This window comes from Belonocnema kinseyi, chromosome 2 (assembly GCF_010883055.1).
Source record: "Belonocnema kinseyi isolate 2016_QV_RU_SX_M_011 chromosome 2, B_treatae_v1, whole genome shotgun sequence".
NCBI classification, from domain to species: domain Eukaryota; kingdom Metazoa; phylum Arthropoda; class Insecta; order Hymenoptera; family Cynipidae; genus Belonocnema; species Belonocnema kinseyi.
The window spans coordinates 81,331,972-81,347,286 of NC_046658.1; the positions used below are offsets into that span (position 1 = coordinate 81,331,972).

Sequence of the window (15,315 nt, forward strand, 5' to 3'; positions counted from 1 at the left end):
AGATCCAGATCTTCAAGTATCGCCAGTGAGAAAGCACATCCAGGGAAGGATTCGCATCTTGACAAAGAATCATCTGATCAACTAAATTCTCCTAGCATTGCTGGTGATAAGTCTGGTGATAAAGAATTGATTGATGAAGCTACTATTAGATCCAGATCTTCGAGTATCGCCAGTGAGAAAGCATATGAAGTAAAGGATTCCCACCATGATAAGGAACCATGTGACCGTATAAAATCTCCTTGCATTGCAGCTGATAAGCTCGTTGATAAAGAATTGATCAATGAAGCTACTATTAGATCCAGATCTTCGAGTATCGCCAGTGAGAAAGCACATCCAGTAAAGGATTCGCTTCATGATAAGGAACCATCTGACCTACAAAAATCTCCTAGCATTGCTGGTGATAAGCTCGGCGATAAAGAATTAATTGATGAAGATACCATTAGATCCAGATCTTCGAGTATCGCTAGTGAGAAAGCACTTTCAGTAAAAGATTCCCATCATGACAAGGAATCATCTGACCAACAAAAATCTCCTAGCATTGCTGGTGATAAGTCTGGTGGTAAAGAATTGATTGATGAACCTAATATTAGATCCAGATCTTCGAGTATCGCCAGTGAGAAAGCACTTTCAGTAGAGGAGTCCCATCATGAAAAGGAAACATCTGACCAATTAAAATCGCCTAGCATTGCTGGTGATAAAAAATTGATTGATGAAGCTACAATTAGATCCATATCTTCGAGTATAGCCAGTGAGAAAGCACATCCAGTAAAGGATTCCCATCATGACAAGGAATCATCTGAGCAACAAAAATCTCCTAGCATTGCTGGTGATAAGCTCAGTGATAAAGAATTGATTGATAAAGCTACAATTAGATCCAGATCTTCGAGTATTGCCAGTGAGAAAGCACATCCAGTAAAGGATTCCCTTCATGATAAGGAACCATCTGACCAACAAAAATCTCCTAGCATTGCTGGTGATAATTCTGGTGATAAAGAATTGATTGATGAACCTACTATTGGATCCAGATCTTCGAGTATCGCCAGTGAGAAAGCACATCCAGTAAAAGATTCCCTTCATGATAAGGAACCATCTGACCAACAAAAATTTCCCAGCATTCCTGGTGATAAGTCTAGTGATAAAGAATTGATTGATGAGGCTACGATTAGATCCAGATCTTCGAGTATTGCCAGTGAGAAAGCACGTTCAGTAGATGATTCCTATCATGACAAGGAATTATATGAGCAACATAAATCTCCTAGCATTGCTGGTGATAAGCTCGGTGATAAAGAATTAATTGATGAAGCTACAATTAGATCCAGATCTTCGAGTATCTCCAATGAGAAAGCACATCTAGTAAAGGATTCCCATCATGACAAGGAATCATCTGAGCAACAAAAATCTCCTAGCATTGCTGGTGATAAGCTCGGTGATAAAGAATTGATTGATGAAGCTACAATTAAATCCAGATCTTCGAGTATTTCCAGTGAGAAAGCACATCCAGTAATGGATTTCCACCATGATAAGGAACCATCTCACCAACAAAAATCTCCTAGCATTGCTGGTGATAAGCTCGGTGATAAAGAATTAATTGATGATCCTACTATTAGATCCAGATCTTCGAGTATCGCCAAGGCAAAGGATTCCCATCATGACAAGGAATCATCTGAGCAACAAAAATCTCCTAGCATTGCTGTTGATAAGCTCGGTGATAAAGAATTGATTGATGAAGCTACAATTAGATCCAGATCTTCGAGTATTGCTAGTGAGAAAGCACATCCAGTAAAGGATTCGCTTCATGATAAGGAACCATCTGACCCACAAAAATCTCCTTGCATTGCAGCTGATAAGCTCGTTGATAAAGAATTGATCAATGAAGCTACTATTAGATCCAGATCTTCGAGTATCGCCAGTGAGAAAGCACATCCAGTAAAGGATTCCCTTCATGATGAGGAACTATCTGACCAACAAAAATCTCCTAGCATTGCTGTTGATAAGCTCGGTGATAAAGAGTTGATTGATGAAGCTACAATTAGATCCAGATCTTCGAGTATTGCTAGTGAGAAAGCACATCCAGCAAAGGATTCGCTTCATGATAAGGAACCATCTGACCTACAAAAATCTCCTAGCATTGCTGGTGATAATTGTGGTGATAATTCTAGTGATAAAGAATTGATTGATGAACCTACTATTAGATCCAGATCTTCGAGTATCGCCAGTGAGAAAGCACATCCAGTAAAGGATTCCCTTCATGATAAGGAACCATCTGACCAACAAAAATTTCCCAGCATTGCTGGTGATAAGTCTAGTGATAAAGAATTGATTGATGAGGCTACGATTAGATCCAGATCTTCGAGTATTGCCAGTGAGAAAGCACATTCAGTAAATGATTCCCATCATGACAAGGAATCATATGAGCAACATAAATCTCCTAGCATTGCTGGTGATAAGCTCAGTGATAAAGAATTAATTGATGAAGCTACAATTAGATCCAGATCTTCGAGTATCTCCAGTGAGAAAGCACATCTAGTAAAGGATTCCCATCATGACAAGGAATCATCTGAGCAACAAAAATGTCCTAGCATGGCTGGTGATAAGCTCGGTGATAAAGAATTGATTGATGAAGCTACAATTAGATCCAGATCTTCGAGTATTGCTAGTGAGAAAGCACATCCAGTAAAGGATTCGCTTCATGATAAGGAACCATCTGACCTACAAAAATCTCCTAGCATTGCTGGTGATAAGCTCGGTGATAAAGAATTGATTGATGAAGCTACAATTAGATCCAGATCTTCGAGTATTGCCAGTGAGAAAGCACATTCAGTAAATGATTCCTATCATGACAAGGAATCATATGAGCAACATAAATCTCCTAGCATTGCTGGTGATAAGCTCAGTGATAAAGAATTAATTGATGAAGCTACAATTAGATCCAGATCTTCGAGTATCTCCAGTGAGAAAGCACATCTAGTAAAGGATTCCCATCATGACAAGGAATCATCTGAGCAACAAAAATCTCCTAGCATTGCTGGTGATAAGCTAGGTGATAAAGAATTGATTGGTGAAGCTACAATTAGATCCAGATCTTCGAGTATTTCCAGTGAGAAAGCACATTCGGTAATAGATTTCCACCATGATAAGGAACCATCTGAGCTATTAAAAACTGGCAGCATTGCTGGTGATAAGCTTAGTGATAAAGAATTGATTGATGAAGCTACAAGTAGATCCAGACCTTCGGACATCACCAGTGAAAAAGCATATCCAGTTAAGGATTCCTATCATGATAAGCAACCTTCTGATTATTTAAAATATTCCGGTATTGTTGGTGAAACGCCTGTTGACAAAGAAGTAATTGATGGAGCTAATATCAGATCCAGATCTTCGAGTATCGCCAGTGAGAAAGCACAGCCAGCAAAGGATTCTCGTCGCGATCAGGAATTATCTGATCAAGAAAAATCTCCTAACATTACGGGTGATAAGTCTGGTATTGCTAGTGAAAAATCAGAGACCAAGAAACCTTCTGATATAATAGATATGAAAGGGCGTGGTGACAAAGATTTGATTTATGAAGCTACTGCCAGATCTAGATCTTCAAGTATTTCAGGTGAAGAACCAGATACTAAAGAACTTTATGATAAAGTCAAGTCAGCAGCTTTAACTGATAAGTCTGATGAAAAGGAAGCTTATTTAAGACCCAAATCTCAAATCATTCCCGGTGATAAGTTTACCGAAAAAGATTTATTCGAGGATGTAATGTCGTCAAGTTTTGCTAGCGAGAATCACGATACTAATAAAATCAAACTAGCTACAGCAGACATTAGTGATAAGCTGAGCGATAAGGGATCAGTAGATCGTTCCAGATCACCCAATGTCGAAGGCGATAAGACTAGTGTTAAAGATTTGGAAGATGAAACTGACAAATCGAAATTGATGGGTGTGGCTAGCGTAAAAGTAGATGAAAAGGATATTTCTGATCAAATTAAATCTGCAACAGCTGAAAAAACAGATGAGAAAGAAGCAGCTAATCGCTCAAAGTCTCCAAGTATTGCTGGTGATTTAGTAGAAGAAGCAATTACGAAATCTAGAACTTCTAGTATTTCAATTGTAAAGGCAGAAATAAAATCGACTGATCCTTCAAAGTCTCCTACTATCGCAGGCGATGAGTTAAGTGAGAAAGGTTTTTTGGATGATGCAACTATTAAATCTAGATCATCTAGCATCGTCAGTGATAAACAAGTTATAAAGAAATCAGTTGATCCAATTCAAATAATAGCAACAGATGTTCAACCTGATAAAAAGGAACTTGCCGATCGATCAAAGTCACCTAGCATTGTTGGTGAACAAGATATTGAAATAGATTTGGTTGAAGTTAGGAAGTCTAGATCTTCGAGTATCGTGAGCGAAAATTTAACACCAGAACCATTAGGAAAGCCATCTTTTCTGGCAGATCTTAAGCATGATGATAAATCAGAAAAAGACTATGTTGAGCATCTCAGATCAGCTAGTCTGATAAGCGATAAGCTAGACGAGGATTCCATTGACCGAACCAAGTCACCGAGTACAATTAGTGAAAAATCCGATGAGAAAGATGGATGTGATAGGTCTAAGTCGTCTAGCATTGATGGAGATAAGTTTGATCATGAAGGAGACCAAGCTTTTACACAATCTTTATCACCGAGTATGATTGTAGAAAAGCTTGAGCACGACCTGAGAAAAGAAGAATTGAAAGTTCAAAACCATGACAGGTCAAGAACATCAAGTGTTAGCAGTACTAAAGCTGAAGAAAAAATTAGTCTAAAGGATTCTAATAAAGAGGAAATAAGATCTAGGACTTCAAGTTTTGTTAGTGAAAACCCTGATGAGAAGATATCCAGATCTAGGACATCTAGTATTGTCAGCGAAAAAGGAGATGGAAACGAAGTGCTAGATAAGTCAAGATCACCTGGCGTTTCATATGAAACTGAGAAAGTACAAAAGTTAGATGCTTATGATCCCAAGTTATCTAGGGCAGAGTCACCAATCGAGGATCGAACGCCTAAAGATCGTTCGCGATCACACAGTTTATTTGAAGGAGGGGAGAAGACACCCTTGGGTCGATCTAGAGCAGCAAGTGTGTTTGAAGATAAACCAAGTGAAAAAATTAATCTTCTAGACCAAGTAAAGGGGGCTCTGGAAGCCCCTTCGAAAACAAACATCTTGGAAGAAAAGGATGAAATGAAATCTTCATTGGAAAAACTGACAGAACCTAGAAAAGGAAGCTTGACAGTTAGCGAAATGTCAGCGGATGTTTCAGAGAAGGTTGCTTCTAGAAAGCAGAATGAAGTAGAAATGCATTTATTGAGACGATTCAGTGAAGAGAAGTTGCAAATAGTACCTGATGTAAAAGACGTTCTGCATCTTAAACCTGAGGAAAGAGAGGAAATAGAGAGTTATGTACTAAATGAATGTGTAGGCAAAAAGCAGAAAGTAAGTGCACAAATGTTGGATGAAATGAGTGCAACTCGTTCGGTTTCAAGGTCAGTGATAATCTTTGCAATTGAAGAGATACTTTTAAAATTGAACATTCCTAGAGATACTATTATTGGATTTGGCCAGGAAGAACAAGAAATTTCGCATTCAGAAAGAGGAGATAAGTCAGAGGAACTATCGGCAGAGGAACTATCGGCAGAGAAATTAGCAAATATAGAAAAATATATCTCTGAAGAGTATATTGAGAAGCATAAGAAGTTGTCACTGGAAGCTGCGGATGAAATTGCGAATATAAAGTTAGTTTCGAGGAGCATTATTATTGCGATTGTCGAAGAGATTATTCTAGTAAAAAATTTAACGAGACAAAACATTCTCGAAAGTGATATTTTAGAGCTTGTAAAATCTTCTTTTAAGGAAATAGATACTATTACTGAATCACAGCCAACTGATACAAAAAGTTCCGGATCAAAAGATGCCATTGTGTTGCCTGATTCAAGGGAATCTAGTTTAGCTAGTATTAAGGATCAAGATTTTATGACAAATGATATTAAGAGGGAGAATATTGAGAGCAAATCAAGCATGGTTGAACAGGATTTCAAATCTCTGAAATCTGTTTCTAAAAGTCCTAGTCCGAGTCCCGAACCAGGAACTTCGGTATCTCGAGTATCTTTCCAACAAAGTACGGATCTATTAGAAACGCAAATACCTGAGGAAATATCGATATCAGAAGAAAAGCGTACAGAAGTAAAAACTCTTTTGTTAGAAGACTACATAAGCAAGGGAAAGAAAATTACGGAGACATCCCTCCAAGAAGTCATCAACAAAACAGGAGTGCCAAGATACATTATTTTAGAAATCATAGACGAATTCATTTACATTAAGAAATTATCAAGAGAAAATGTAATCGACAAGTTGTTATTTTTGGAGGAAGAGCCCGAAGATTCTTTTGAGCGGTCATTATTGTCCACTCCAGATATAAAGTCTTCTGGATATTCAACCCCAGAAATTAAACACTTGGATGAAAAAATGGCCAAGTCGATTCCTTATGTTGCAGATTATGAAAGTCCATTCCATAAAGCATTTGTTGGTGGCATGACGGAAATGCGAACGACGCATATAACGACCTTGTCTGGCAAATCAACACCTGATCTTGGTGGACGTGCTGATACTCCTGAATCCGATGTGACTAGTACCACGGGTACTACTTCTCAAGAAGTTACTGAAAAGAAGCAGGAAATTAAAGCCGCGGATGATCAAGAAATCTCAAGTACAGGGAGAACTGTCGATAAAGATCTTGGACCTGAGTCTGAGGAAGACCTTTCTGCAGTAAAAACAACGGTTTTGAAGACAACCCACTTGGTAAGCCATTTTGATCAAGCTGAAAGCCTTGATGATTTACCAACAGATGCGAAACGAGAGGTCATCGTATATGAAGAAGAACCAGAGATCCTCGAAACTGTAACAACCAAAACTACAACAACTGTTATAATCGATGAAGGTTCTGGAGACAAAGGTACTACCTCTGAAATTGGAAAACCAGAGCTTTACACATACATTATATCTCGCGAAGGACAAGCGGAAGTTACAGAGAGTTCTAAATCTAATTCGGAATTTGTGACGAAGGTAATAAGCAGAGAAAGTACTCCTGAAATCACAAGTGATGTCAAAAGAATCGTGACAACTGTTACGACTGTTACTGACTCAAATGGCAAAGTTACGACCATGAAAGATGTGACAGAATCTAATGATGTCCTCGAAAGAGAAGAATTACTTGATAAGCTTATTGACTCGTCACAAGCAGAAAAATCAGGAAAAGTATCAGAGATAAAAACAGAGGTTTCAAAGTCAGATAAGGTTATGAAAGAAACAGCTACGACTTTAACTACGACTTCTGGTGTTTCCACACCTGATGTAAAATTTTTCTATGATTCTGGAAAGTCGACACCTGATTCAAAATTGGAAGAAAAATTAGAAGTGCTTGATAAAATATCTGCTGAACGGTTACAGCACTCACTCTCTCCTTTGATAAAGGATCTTGTGTCTGATGACAAGAGTTTATCTGGGAAATCTTCTCCTGATATATCCTTACCCAAAGATATAGCTTATAGTGGATCCACTGGAAAATCTACACCTGACATTCCTGTGTCTCCTTTGAATAGGGACGGAGCACCTGCTCATCATTATCCTTCAGGAAGATCGACACCTGACCGGAGATTGGAAGGTAGATCGCGAACCAGTACTCCTGAAGGTTTCCGATCAGGTGAAGTCTTGAGAACAATCATTACAACCACTAGAACTATGTCTGATGATGGAGATATTATCACCACTACTAAAGAGGTAACGGAGGCTACCAATGAAAAGGGTGAAACCATCGTCATTACGGAAAAAACAGATGTTAAGGTTGATGACCATGTACCTGTTAGTATGGGAAGCACGATTGATGATCCGAAATCAGCTGATCTTCAACGAGTCCCTAGTTCTGGTTCCGATATACTGAGTGAAAGAGACGCTGGACCAATCAGTCCTCGGAGTGATCTAAGTAGTGGACACAGTAGGGCAGCTACTCACATTTGGGGTAGTAGTGAAGAAAGGCATACCTATTCTGATGATGAGCCTCCAAGTTCACCACTTTCAACTACCTCTCATATTGGCCACTCCCCTCGTAATTTTGAACACGAATCTATGATAAGCAGCTTCTATGGTGAACTTCCAACTTCTGTTTCAAAAACTGAAACAGCTGTCCGATTCAGTGATCCTCTACCTTCTGAAAGTGAGAAACCTACCAAAGTATTGACAGTTGAAAAAGAATTCGCTAGTGGTTTCAGTCATAAGGCAGGTTCCAAGAAATATATCGATGAAGCCGACTTGGATTCGGATAAAGTTTTGTTGGAACTGAAAGATACGAGGGAAAGTACTTCAACTTCTACTGATTCTCAAGATAACACTAAGGATGATAAAGCTGAATCTATGAAGGATCCTATAGAAGGATGGGGAACTCCTTTAGGTCTACCTTCACCAAAGCGACCACGAAAGTTTAATCTACGGAGTCCATGTCAACCAAGCAGTAGTTCTTGTGATTTATCCCCCGATAGTCTCAACTTTGATGTTATTAGTGACTGGGGGGAGCCACTAAGGTTGCCCTCTCCAGCACCAGTGCCGAATGAAGTTTCAAATAAAGGATCTCCTGGAACACCGAAAAAGGAACGAAAGCAGACAAAAAAGGTCATTTCAGAAAATATAAAGAATAAAAAACGTTCAGAAAGTCCGGGTAAAAATGAAAAGAAGTTGAAGGACTCCAAGAATAAAATTCAGCCAGTTTATATGGATTTGACCTATGTTCCTCATCATGGAAATTCCTACTACACGTCTTTAGACTTCTTCAAAAGAATTAGGGCTAGGTACTACGTCTTCAGTGGCACGGAACCTAGTCGTGAAGTCTATGATGCTTTACTTGAGGCAAAGAAAACCTGGGAGGATAAAGATTTAGGTAAGTTTCTATACAAAATTTATCAAATGGAATAAAGGAGGGGATGAATTTTTTGCTTTTTGTTATCTTATTAGATGCTATGGATAATGGGAGTATTAATTAAAGAGCATTAACTTCAAATTTTTCGTACAGACCGAGAGCGCTACGATCTCGGTAAAAGAGTGCTTCACATTGAAAACAATTATTTTTGTGAAATTGCTTTTTGAATTTTTCACAGAAACAATGAGAGGTACAAAAAAATATTTAGACAAAATTATACATTTAGAAATGTTGTGCAAAAATACATTTTACTCTTTTTTGATATCTTGTATCGTTTCTATATAATAAGGAAACACTTTAAATAAATTTGGAAAAAATAAAACGGTGGGAGTTTTCAGGAAATCTTCTTTATTTTTTTCTTTTAATTTTAAAAATATGAAAAAATGGCTTTTAGGGAAACCACAGATTACTATTTCTGCTAATATTTTTGAAAAGCTTCAGCTAATATAAAAAGGCATCCTGTCAGTTTTATGTGGACTAAAACATTTATTGAGCTAAAAAATTATTCTTCTAGTTATAATTTCAAATTTTTTCGTAAACGATGCAAGAAATAACAAAAAGAACAAGAGGTATTTTTTTGTGGAACTCAAGAGATATTTAAACATTTAAAATTTGATACTTGTTAACTAGTTTGGCACTATTTCAAATGGTCGACTTTAATTTGAATTCAGTTTTTCCGAATATAAGGCGAAACAATGATCCGCATTTTCGGGTATGGAATTTCATTCTCTGTAAAACTGAATTATTTAAGCATGATTAATCTCTATATTATTAGACTAAGAAATTAGTTAATTTATTTTGACCGGTGGTTCGGAAAATTTTCTTTTAACAATCAATTAATTTTCCGTAATAATTGGATCTCACCTTGTCATACTTTTTTATTTTCTTTTATTTATTTTACAACGGATGCCACTAAAACATGGATTATATTGTTTATGATCTTGGATTCTAAAACTTATTATCTAAATTTTACGGCTAAGTATTGTAAATTTAACTATTTGTTAATCAAATTAAACTAATCAAGATTAGTAATTCCCACATAGATTATCATCCTCTTGATAGCTTTGTAATAGCTATTAGCCTAAAATGATACTAAACACTACCCTCATTTTTTTTACCCATTTTTCAATTATTTTTAAAAGACAGGCCTAAAGAGTGCAAAATTTGACATCTTTTATTTAATTTGATTTCAGAGGTGACAATGATTCCAACCTACGACACAGACACTTTGGGATATTGGGTGGCAGATAACGAAGAGGCGTTAGCAGCTCACCACATAGACCTTTCCCCATCGGCGTCCAGGTGCACGATTAATCTACAAGATCACGAGACAAGCTGCAGTGCTTACAGACTTGAATTCTAGGGAATAGCAGCCTGCCCAGCCTTCATAGTCGAGTTCTGAGCCGCGTCCAGAATAACTTCCGATTTAAAATCTGGACCATTCATTCCAAAGAGATTGACCATAGATCAATCCTTTTTCCCGTCCCGTGGCTCCCAAAGGTTGTACTCGCTGCTGAAAATGCGGACAGGCAATCCATTTTCAAATCACAGCTTATTATTTCTAAAAGTGAGGCAGACACTGACTTCCTCTTGGATAAACTCTTTTTGTTGCGAGAGGAGAGGATGGGATTAAAAGAAAATTATTTTCGCAAAACTCTTCTATTAAGTTTTACCCAATTATGTAAAAAGAAAGACATGCATTGATCTAACGGTGTGCGGAGTATCTAGTTTTGAATTATGGCGATAGGTATTTCTAACTTAACTGAATTAACAGTGGTACCTGCCGATGCCTATATTAAAAAGAAAAAATAATACTGATAAATACTACATAATTGATACTAATGAGCAGATATGCAAACATAGAACATAAACTTCAATTCACTCGCACACAAACAAGACATATTCTCATGCACATTTTTAAAGGACTGCTATGGTGATTGCATAACCGAAATACAGAGAACATGAACAATCGAATATTGAACATGATGACTGAAGCTATAGGGAGAAATGCACCGAAGTGACCTCGAGTTGACCTGTAGTTAAGACTTTCCGTTTTATGGGACTGATTCAGCGCATAATGTACTAGTTAACCTAATAAATTTATTTAGGATTTTCAAATTCTCCGACGCGAAACAATCGTTATCGATCGCCTTCATGAACGAGATGTGCTTTTCACGCGGATTTCTCTCCTCTCATTCTCTCCTCGATCAACAAGGTAGAGTGGAATGTTCATTCGGGAAAATATTCTTGAATCTAATACTTGATTGAGACAACCGAGATTCAATCTTATAATAAGAATTCAAATAAGAGATTTCTCTATTTGTAAATGGCTGCTTGTAAATCAAGTGTTGATTTGGTTCAAGTGGAAGTTCATATTAAAATGTTTTCTGCCTTTTTTGTACATCTTAAAGGAAAGAAAGATGCAAACGATCAATACTGTAGCCGAGTACAAGCCACTTCCTGAAATGGAAAGACTTTCCGAAAGTAGACATATAGACTATCAATAAATCCGTGGAAACCATTTCCAATTTATGTGAAGTTCGAACAACGTTCCGTTCAGTAGCACAAGTCGCATAACATCCATCCAAAGGACACACCGCGATCTAATGATAACGATAATTCTAATATAACGATAATTTCGATTGCTGGATGACTGACAGAATCAAGAATATTGGTTTAAAATTGTCAGTGATACAGCAAAATCGAAAGATCTACTTCTAGAAAACTTAAAATTACTTACATAATAATAGATTATAGAAGAGTATGAGGAGGTAAATGACTAGGAAAATCCAAAAAAAAGTGATTGAACTTTTGTACTTATTCCTCTGTCAACGATAAGATTTACAGTGATAATGATGAGGATTGGGTGGCGGCTACGATAATGAAGGTGATAACGCATTATGATGACGCACTGATGATGATAATGATGATGACGATGATGAACATCGTAACGAATATCCCTTAGCGGTAGGAAAAAAAATTTGAGTCAATGATTGAAAATACAATGAGAGAGAAATTTGCAATTTCAATTTGTATTATTTACATAACTCTCAATAAGCTGAATTTATTCATTGTTCGCCTCGTTATATATTATATAAATAATCTAACTATTAAAATATTCTTTTGAGCGATTCTCAGTTTAAAATTATTTTAATCTTGAATTGAAGCTTCTTTCTAACCTGGGAGAGCGTAAGTAAAATACAAATTTTACATACAGTTGAAATTCGAAGATTTTAATACTATTGAAATTTAAAAAATTATTGAAGATTCGAGAAAGAGCAGAAAAATGGTATACGTGGATTTAAAGTTATATGGAAATTTGAATGTCTGTAGACAGAGTTTAACGACTAAGATTTTTACCTAGATCAATAGAATGCGTTATGAAAGATAAGGATTCAGAATTCACTGATAGATTCATTGTGGTGATAATTTTTCATGGAGATCAGGGTCACAGAAGTTTGAACTCGGTGGGGTTAAAAAGTAGCAGTTAGATTTTTCTACTGACCGCCTCTTTTTTTCTGGTGGCTCTAGGAAGTAGATTAAATTTTATATTTCATGTAATTTGTAAACTGATACATTATATACTCGTTTTCTTATAGTTTTTATTTATTTTTTTCAATTTATTAAAAATTGTCATATACTTGTAGATATATTCTATTCCTTCATTCACGTAGATGAAATATATTTTGTAATTGAGTGATAAACAGCTAAGTAACATTTTATTAACCTGTGTTGGAAGGAAGTCTAAAGAATGAATGACCACAAGGTGACTACCAACATTTTCAAAAAGAAGTCTTCAAGTGTATAGTTAATTTGAAATTCTAGTTTTATTTTAAATCCTGATTGCCTTTTATGGTATAGACATTATTTAAAAGATCGATTTGTCACCTTGTAAGTGTGTTTAGAGATGAGAAAGTAATAATCGACAGACATCGAGTTATATTTACTATAAAGCTATTATGAATTATTGCTATATTACTAAGTTTTAAAGTGATTATTGTCTCAGACGTCATCATCATTGTCGTCATTTTCTTTCATTTCGCGGGCTAAAGCTTTTTATAACATACATACCTACATACGTGCGAGGTCAAAAATAGATGGTACATACCTAAAAATTGAGCGGAAGGAAAAAGAGATAAAGTATGCACTTATGTATTATTTATTGATGAGTAATAATGACCAGCTATCTAGGTAGGATGTTAAAATTATCAAATAAAACTATAACTTACACAGTGTCGATTGAAGAAATCAGAACTATTATACACTGATAAATTAAAAGCGAAACATTAAATTAGCTTGCGAGCTTTCAGAGAAATCAATAATTTAGGAATGAAGCTATGACATGATGAACGGCAAAAAAAGGTAACCGTTAAAGATATACTCGACAAATGCAGGGAAAAAATTATAACTGTGGTTCGCCTGTAAGGAATGGGAACGACGAAATTGTATTTCAATCAATTTATTGGCATATAATTGCGTATCCGGTGTTGCGGAAGATACATCGCCGGTGTTGGGAGAGCAAAGTGAAAAATTTCTCATAAAAGAGGGAAAATTTTCTCTTTTAAAAACGGAAAAATAATACAAATTAAAAAAATATTGAACTGACTTTAATATTCCACCCAATGTTTATTATAATTGTATGTTTAAAATAACAAATTCTCTGGCCTAAGACGAGACATCCAACTAAAATTTTTTGCGTCCAAGATTTTATCTTTCCGCATGTTATGTTTCTGAACAGAGGATTTCTGATGCTAAAGCAAAATAAGCGCCCGGTCTGTCAGCTTCATTTTTTTTCTCGCGTGATATAGTATGATCAATTGCAGACACAGCTTAATCGTTGATCGATATGTTCTCATATCAGAAATCCTTTGTTTAGAACTGTGAGATTTTCGGATACGCGATACTCTAGTCAGTAATTATGCAAAATATTTCCTACGATGCAAAAGAAGCTCTAGTCATCCATTCTGTTCTCATTCCTGAAAGTGCACCGACTCATCGCGTTTTCGAGTATCGAATTATAAAAATTTACTGTGGAGTGTTTATGGTGCTATGATTATTGTAATAGAAATAACAATGTTATGCTATATAATAAAAGGAATAATATAATAAATATAAACCATACCTTAGAATGCTTCAACTATATTCTTTACCTTCTGATTGAAAATCAGCGGGGTAAGAAATTCACGCGCGCAGGGCGCGCGTTCACGTTTCCATATTTTTATTTTTTTAACATTAAAACTATATAGAAGTTTTTTAATTATAATAAATATTTGGAATTAAGAAGGTTTGAGTTCAATCAATTTTAGATTAAGTCAAAATTTTGGAAAAAAGACAAGTTTTAAAATATGATTTAAATTATAGGGTGTCTTCGGACACGTATAACTGGTCGGACAAACATTTATATTCCCTTAATCAAATTGTTATAAAATTATGCAAGTTCAGTTGTATGAAAGAGATTGTTATTCATTTTCTCAACTTTTTTTGACAATTTTCAAAATAGAATAATCTTTTATATATTGTCATCTAAAAGTACTGCCTGACCCTAGAATCGTTCAAGGGTTTCTCTCACTATATAAGTGAGGGCTATTGAAGGGTTTCACTGTATATTTTAGTTGAGGAACCTCGCCATGGAAAATTTTCAGATTGAAATTTTTAAAGTTGTAACACTAAAAATACAAAGGAATTAAAATTGTTTTGTTTGTAATTAAAATCATTCAGAATTGACAAATTAGAAATTGAAAACTAAATTAAAATAAAAATTCACAACTCTGAAATTGTAACTATTCAAAAATAAAGACATTATTCAATTACTGATTTATCAATTTTATAGTTAATACCACCATTTACTTTTAATTATTCATCTTCTGCTTTTATAGTGGAGGTACACAATTAAAAATTATTTAGTTACAAAGCTTATGGAATGAAAATTGTGCAACGATTTTCTACGTTTCAAATAAAAACTTAACAATTTGGAATATTCAAATCTAAAGCTAATAACTTAAAAGCTTAATCAAATTGAAACCAAACCGTTTAGAATTTTCAGATCTCAAATTATTAAATTTAGAACTGCCAATAAATGTAAAATGGCTTTCAATGTAAAATTTTGTAATTTGTAAAGATTTAATAGTGTAATTGTCCTGACATTTTTATTATTTCAATTTGTAACTACAACCTTGTGAAATGTGAAATTAGGAACCTTCATAAATTAAGTACACCAAACTCTCGCTTTCAGTTAAATGTCGGGGGTTGCCTTAAAATGGCCTTGGACTGATTTCGGGGGGATAGAAACGTAAAAAATGCGGGCCGCCTGACTCGTATATATT

General features: G+C 35.6%; 1 protein-coding gene across 1 annotated transcript in view; it reads left to right on the plus strand.

The window, feature by feature from the left end:
* LOC117182739 (microtubule-associated protein futsch) overlaps positions 1-14,118 on the plus strand; it is a 151,150-nt gene extending 137,032 nt beyond the window's left edge. Inside the window, exons 9-10 of the mRNA XM_033375844.1 lie at positions 3-8,953; positions 10,186-14,118. Coding sequence (XP_033231735.1) covers positions 3-8,953; positions 10,186-10,355 — 9,121 coding nt within the window. The 3' untranslated portion in view covers positions 10,356-14,118. The remainder of the gene's footprint in view (positions 1-2; positions 8,954-10,185) is intronic.
* The last annotated feature ends 1,197 nt before the right edge of the window (positions 14,119-15,315 follow it).